This window comes from Raphanus sativus, chromosome 4, assembly GCF_000801105.2.
Source record: "Raphanus sativus cultivar WK10039 chromosome 4, ASM80110v3, whole genome shotgun sequence".
NCBI lineage: Eukaryota > Viridiplantae > Streptophyta > Magnoliopsida > Brassicales > Brassicaceae > Raphanus > Raphanus sativus.
The window spans coordinates 46,464,699-46,472,665 of NC_079514.1; the positions used below are offsets into that span (position 1 = coordinate 46,464,699).

General features: G+C 26.4%; 1 protein-coding gene across 1 annotated transcript; it reads left to right on the forward strand.

Moving 5' to 3' along the window:
- The first annotated feature begins 231 nt into the window (after positions 1–231).
- Positions 232–1,153, forward strand: LOC108851193 (putative F-box protein At3g16210). The gene has a single exon (XM_018624605.2). The coding sequence runs from the start codon at positions 233–235 to the stop codon at positions 1,151–1,153; it is 921 nt and encodes a 306-aa protein (XP_018480107.1). The 5' UTR covers position 232.
- The last annotated feature ends 6,814 nt before the right edge of the window (positions 1,154–7,967 follow it).

The following is a 7,967-nucleotide window of genomic DNA, read 5'->3' on the forward strand; positions in this document are numbered from 1 at the left end:
AAAATGAATCCTTGTATTAATTAATTTTCCTATATAAAATCAAAATTTAATTGAAGGATTCCGAATCTAAAAACAATTATGAAGAAATAACTAACATAATTTCTTTCTATAGGCACGCTCTGAGTATCAATATATTCAGTCTACAAAAGACTTGATCATAAAATCATAACAATAAATCAAATCCCTTCTCCCCATTTTAACTAAAACATATATCTGTTTTGATCATTTCCCTATGTCGAATCAACAACCGTCGCAGCTCATTTCACTGCAGCAAGATGGTTTATACCTTCTCGACCTTAACAAAACAACATCGTTGAAGCTCAATTTGCCCTTTACATTACCACCCCCGACTGAACCGGTCTGTATTCTTCATTGCCGTGGAATCATGTGTCTCACACTTGAAGGCAACAATGACCTAGCCATTTGGAACCCAGGTTCAAAAGAATTCAAGAGAATACCGATGCTTAAACCGGGTCAAACCACAAATCCTTTGGGATTTGGTTATGACCAAGTCTCTGATGATTACAAGATCGTAACTGTAATCGATCGCAAAACCTTTATCTACACTTTCAAAGAAAAATCTTGGAGAGAAAGCGTACCACGAGATACTTCTATTGATTGCAAATTTAGAAACCGGACCGGTACTGTTGAGGACCATTGTATGTATTGGATAGCAGACAGGTCCCACATCAACAACCCTCGTAAGGAAAATACCATCCTATGTTTCGATTTTGTCAACGAAGAGTACAAAGAATTGGACCTTCCGATAAACTGTAAGCAGAACTTTAGTTCATGGTTAGGGAGTTTAAGGGGAGAGTTGTACATTATCGAGCACTACCCATGTATAAATAATGACATATGTGTATGGCGTCAAATGAGTAGCGACAAGAAGTTCAAGAACTGGGAAAGCAACCCATGGATCAATATGACTAAACATCGTAAAGAATTCAAATGCTTTGAAGTTGTGTTTGCGTGCATAGCAAGAAAAGATGAAGTCTTCATAGTGGTGACAGATGCAAGAAATGAGGACGAGAAGGTTATGGTGTACAATAAGACTCGAGATATGTTCACTGAAGTTCCATTTGGTAGTTCTTTGAAAGGGTTTAGATGTATGAATGATTATATATGTCAGTCAAGGACGTCTCAAATTTAAATATTCGGTTTCAAGAAAATTAGGCTATTAATCTAACTAATATTTATGATAATTTAAATAAAATTATTTAATTATAAATTATTTTATAAGTTAGTTTGTAATTCTAAAATTTGTGCATCATATATTATCACTTGAATAGTTCATATATATGATCGGCTCCACATCAGGGATAATACCTTTCTCATATATGACAAACTACCGTATACAATAACTACTCATAACTTGATCAACTAACGTTGTTTCTTTCAAATCTATACTATTAAAGCAGGACCCTATTGGATTTTTTACTAAAAATATTCATTTCTTTAATAATATTGCATATTTCATTAAGGACACTTAAGTAATATTAATAACACATCTATATTGGATCACTTTTTTTAAATCCAGCTCATTGCTCACATCATCTCTTTTGGGCCATTTGGGCCGATTAACAAATCAGATTCAATTTTTATTTTTTTCGGATCGGGTTCGAGTCGGATCTTTCCGAATCCGGGTGGGTTCGGTTCGCATGCATAAGAACCTGAAAAATAACCAAATAACCAAAATATCTAAAACGGGTTCGGTTATTTATACTCAGAGTAACCAAAGTATCCGATTCGGTTCAAATTTTTGTATCCAAATTACTCAAAAATAACCAAAAGTAACCAAAAATATCTATTCTATACAGTTTTTTTGGGTAAACTTTTATCCAAACTATCATATTTTATCCAAAAATACTCAAAAGTACTAAAAATGACTACTATAGTTAACTTATGATATTAATTTAAAATATTAAAATAATTATAAATATAATTATAACATATATTTTTAGATATATATTCACATTTCGGGTATTTTCGGATACTCATTTGGTTCTCGGTTCGGATCGGGTTCGGATCGGTTCTTCGGATATAGCAATTTAGAATTCATTCGGATATTTACCTCGGGTCTCATCGGGTTCAGGACCCTGATTTTTGGGTCGGTTTTGAGTTGGTTCTTCGGGTCCGGATATTGTGATCAGGCATATACTCATTTAAAATGAAACATGATAAAGAAAGATAAAAAGCTTAAGTCTTTTATAAAAAGACAAATATATAAAAATATGACATTTATTAAATATTTTTCAATTTAAAAAAAGATAAAGGAAAATAAACCCGCGCTTTAAAAGCGCGGATCAAAATCTAGTCTATACTATTAAAGTAGGATCCTATTGGGTTTTTTACTAAAAATACCCTTTTGTTTACTAACATTGCATATTTCATTAAGGGCAATCAAATAATATTAATAACACATCTATATTGGGTCATTTTTTGGATCCATCCCACTGTCCACATCAGATCTCTCTTGGGCCATTTGAGCCGATTAAGAAATTAGATCCAATTCTTTTTTTTTTCTCCAAGTTCAAATAATTATTTTCAATTATTTTAAATATTTTGTTTAGTGAACAAAAATTAATTACTTAATTATTTTTTTCTTTTTAATATAATTTAAGCATTCATAAAAAAATTTGAGTTTTTCATTGAAAAGTATAAATCTTTATTAAAAGTATATATTTTTTTATTTAAAAAATTAACCATATAATAAAATTAACTTATCAAAGTTATACCAACTTAATTCATTAAAAATAAAGTTTAATTAACCGGGCTTCGTAGCCTGGTGGTAATGGAACCTCGGCTGAGGTGCCCGCCACCCAGCTTCAAAACCCGGCCACAGCGATTTAACATCCTTACTGCTGGGGCGCTGGACCCCTTCGGGGGATATTTGGGAAAGTTGCTGCCCAGACACCAGAGATATCAAAAAAAAAAAAAAAAGTTTAATTTTCTAAACATAAATATTCATTAGACGTAGACGTTCAGGTACTCATTCGGGTACGGAACGGTTCTTTCGGCTATCTGGTTTTTAGGATTTTGAAATTAAACCTCATTCGGGTCTTATAAAATTTCGGGTCGGATCCGAGTCGGATCTTTCGGAGTCCGGGTGGGTTCGGTTCTCATGCATAAAACCTGAAAAATAACCAAATAACCAAAGTATCTAAAACGGGTTCGGTTATTTGTACTCAAAGTAACCTAAGTATCCAATTCGGTTCAAATTTTTGTATCCAAATTACTCAAAAGTAACGAAAAGTAACCAAAAATATCCATTCTTTATAGTTTTTTGGGTAAACTTTTATCCAAACTATCATATTTTATCCAAAAATACTCAAAAGTACCGAAAATAACTACTATAGTTAGCTTATAATATTAATTTAAAATATTAAAATAATTATAAATATAATCATAACATATATTTTTAGATATATATTCACATTATATCTTCGGGTACTCATTCAGTTCTCGGTTCGGATCAGGTTCGGGAACGGTTTGATATAGCAATTTAGAACTCATTCGGATATTTACCATGGGTCTGATCGGTTCGGGACCCTGATTTTCGGGTCGGTTTCGGGTTGGTTCTTCAGGTCCGGATATTGTGCTCAGTCATATACTTATTTAAAATGAAACACGATAAAGAAAGATTAAAAAGTTTAAGTCTTTTATAAACAAAACAAATATATGAAAATATGACATTTACTAAATATTTGTCAATTAAAAAAAAAGATAAATAAACCCGAGCACGGATCAAAATCTAGTCAATACTATTAAAACAGGAGAACTTTTTATCGACTATGTTTTGGACTATCAAAAAAGTCATAACAGTCCAAATAAAATAATTTCAATAGTTATTATCATATAATGTTTTTCTAATCGAACAAATATCTATTAATATATCAAGATTTGTAAAATAGAATTAATTTAATTTCCTATTTTTTCTCTTACAACTAAGTTAATAATATTTTCAAAACAAGATATCTAAAAAGATATTGTCAAGTATCCTTTTCTAAGATTTTATTATAAAAATATATTTAAATGTCTTTTTATTTAAGATGTAAACATAAATTCTTCTTAATATTTATTTTTAAATAATAAATTTTTAATTAATATTAAATAAATTATTAACAAATATTAATTCTTTCATTATAGAATAAAAAATAATATTCCCATAATGTTTATATTCATAATTAAATTAATACATCAACTAATAAATATAAAGTAACTTAAGTAATTTATTAAATATTTTATAAATCATAAAATTAAAGAATAACATACATTCATGAATTCAACGTATTAAAATAAAATATTAAAGTAAGATATATAAAATAAGAAATAATTACATATTTAAATTTGAGTACTAAAAATAATTCGATATAGTGTGATACGGGTCGAATGAATTATATTTTATTTATATAATAATAAAATAAATTTTAACCAATATAAAAATTAAAAATATTTTTTTACTATAATTTACAGTTTTAAATATAAGTAAAATTAACAATCACGGGTTTTATAAATGAATTATCTTATTTTAAAAGAATTATATTTATTAGTTTTAATTTATGTATCTGTAAAAACAATTTTTAATAAAAATACATGTATGAAATTTCTAATTTCAGTAAATAAATTTTTGGAAAAAAACTAAGCCCATAGATCCGGGTCGGGTAAACACAAGTATAATTATATTAAGCTATTTTCATAAATAACTGAATGGTTTATATATCTGTTGAACCAAAAAAGAAAAAAACTATAATCAAACTGAAACCGAAATCCAAAAAGAAAAACAAACTAAAACCAAACCAAAAACCAAACATTATATTTAAACATATTGTTGAATAAAAAGACGGGTTAATAAATTTGTTGACTAAACCAATCTCAAACATTTAACAAACGAAGAAGATCAATACATAGGATGATGACAAAAAAAAATCTTATCCGCCCTTTGAAAGGGCGGATCAAACTCTAGTCAATACTATTAAAACATGAGCGATTTTTATCGACTATGTTTTAGACTACAAAAAAGTTACAACAGTCCAACTAAAATAAATCCATTAGTTATTATCATATAATATTTTTAATGTAACAAATATCTATTAATCATAATACATCTACTGGACATGAAACAAATTCCTACATATGAGCCAAAAATTCATTTAATAACATCTACTGGACATCTACTGGACATGAAACTAACTGTAGTTAAAAACAATTTTTAATTCATTTTTTTATTTATATACTAAGAAATAAAATTATATAGTACGATATATAAACTAATAAGTAACTTAATCCATCTATTAACTATTTTCTAAATTATAAAATAACATAATTAAATAAATTCATGAATTTTAAAACATATTTCAACTCATTAAAACAAATATTAAAGTACGATATATACACTAATAAATAATTTCATAATTTAATATATATATATATATATATTTTTTAAAATTAATTTATTTATCAAGTATAAGGCGGGTTGAATGACATTAGTTAATTTATATAATAATGCTAACCAAATATTATAATAATAAAATAATTAACGAGTATAAAATATTACAACAAAATTGCGGGTTTAATAAAAGTTTTAAATAGAGTTTAACCAGATTACATATAGAGTCATCGATGTTATCGATTTAGCTGCAGATCCAGACCGGGTTACAGAACATTGAATATAACACTTCATCTGTAACATTTAAAAATATGTACGCAAACAAAATTGCGGGTTTAATAGAACTTTTAAGTAGAGTTTAACCAGATTACATATAGAGTCATTGATGTTATCGGTTTAACTGCGGGTCCGGACCATGCTACAGAACAGTGAATACAACAGTTCATGTGTAATATTTAAAAGTATGTACGCAATCAAAAATAAAAAAAATTATACCACTCGAAAACAGTCCCGCCATTTTAAGGGCGGGTCAAAATCATCAAAATGCAAACTTTTAAAATTGATAATAATCTCAGACATTTAACAAAAGCAGAATATCAATACATCGAATGATGAAAAAAAAAATCTTGTCCACCCTTTGAAAGGGCGGGTCAAACTCTAGTCAATACTATTAAAACATGAGAACTTTTTATCTACTTGCAAATAGTCTAGGTTGGACCATTACAATTATTTAATTTCCTAATATTTCTTTTATAACCAATTTAATTATTATTAAATATATATTATATATAACCAATTATTTTAATATTTTCAAAACAAGATCTTTAAAAATATATTCTTAAGTATCTATTGCTAAGATTACATCTTGATAATATCTTTTATTTAAAATATAAATACACATTTATTTATAATATTTACTTTTAAATCATAAAAGTCATAATTAATAACTAACTGTAGTTAAAAACGATTTTTAATTCATTTTTTATTTATATACCAAGATATAGTATTTATATATACATAATTTATATTAATAATTAAATTGCTACATCAAGTAATAAATATAAATAAAGTAACTTAATCCATCTATTAACTATTTTCTAAATTATAAAATAACATAATAAAATAAATGCATGAATATTACAACACATTTCAACTTATTAAAACAAATATTAAAGTACGATATATAAACTAATAAATAGTTTCATAAGTTAATATATATATATATATATATATATATATATATATATGTTAAATATTTTTAAAAACTTATAAGGCGGGTTGTATGACAATAGTTAATTTGTATAGTAATGCTAACCAAAAAATATAATAATAAAATAAATTTTACCAGTATAAAAAATTATAACAGAATTGCGAGTTTTATAGAACTTTTAAATAGAATTTAATTAGATTACAAATAGAGTTATCGATGTTATCGGTTTAACTGCGGGTCCCGAACGAGTTACAGAACACTGATTATAATACTTCATGTGTAACATTTAAAAGTATATACGCAATCAAAATTGCGGGTTTAATAGAACTTTTAAATAGAGTTTAACCAGATTACATATAGGGTCATCGATGTTATTGGTTTAACTGCGGGTCTGGACCGGGTTACAGAACATTGAATATAACACTTCATGTGTAACATTTAAAAGTATATACGCAATCAAAAAAATATATATATATATCATTCGAAAACAATACATTTAACAAAAGCGGAATATCAATACATAGGATGATGAAAAAAAATATTGCCCGCCCTTTGAAAGGGCAGGTCAAACTCTAGTATTTTTTAATTCTCAAGTGAGAAATAAGCATGAAACTAGATCTCGATCCGCGCAACCACGTGGATGTTTATTTCCATTTATTTTTATATAAATATTTTTTTCAATTCTAAATTTGTATATATAATAATATATATGAGGTATGTATATCATTTTTAAAACATTATAATTTTACCATGTATATATTTTTGATATGTTGTTTCAAACTTTCACATGCATTTGTATCTTCTTATATATTTTTTTTTTGGATTTTTATTTCATTATTTAACTCGTTAATATATATAAAGATTGGTAGAAAATATTATTTTATTTTTTACCTCCAAAGATATTGTAACAGTTCACAAATTTAGATTTTTTTTAAAAAATTAAACTTATAGCTTAATAGATTTATATTATCGAGTATATTTAAGGTTGTTCAAACATAATAATATAATAATATACTTGTTCTCCATCAAATATAATGTTTCAAACTTACACATGTCTTTGTTTCTTCTTGCGTATTTTTTTGTTTGTTGGATTTGTATTTAATTATTGAAAAAATAAATAGAAATAGAATTTGTAAAATATTAAAATATAATCATTTCCAAAGCTAATCAAACATTTCACAAAATAAGAAAGTTAACAAATATGAAAATTAAGCTTCGTGTTTATATTTTTTAAATAATTTAATTAACATTTAATTATATTTTTAAATGAACTATACAATTTTAAAAGTTAAGATTGAAAAAAAGTTAGATAGTATACATATGGGTTAACTATTTTTAAAAATATAAATTCAATGGGTCAAGTATTCT

What these genes read in the sequence shown, in the direction of transcription:
- LOC108851193 (XM_018624605.2), top strand. Translation starts at nt 233, where the DNA reads ATGTCGAATCAACAACCGTCGCAGCTCATTTCACTGCAGCAAGATGGT.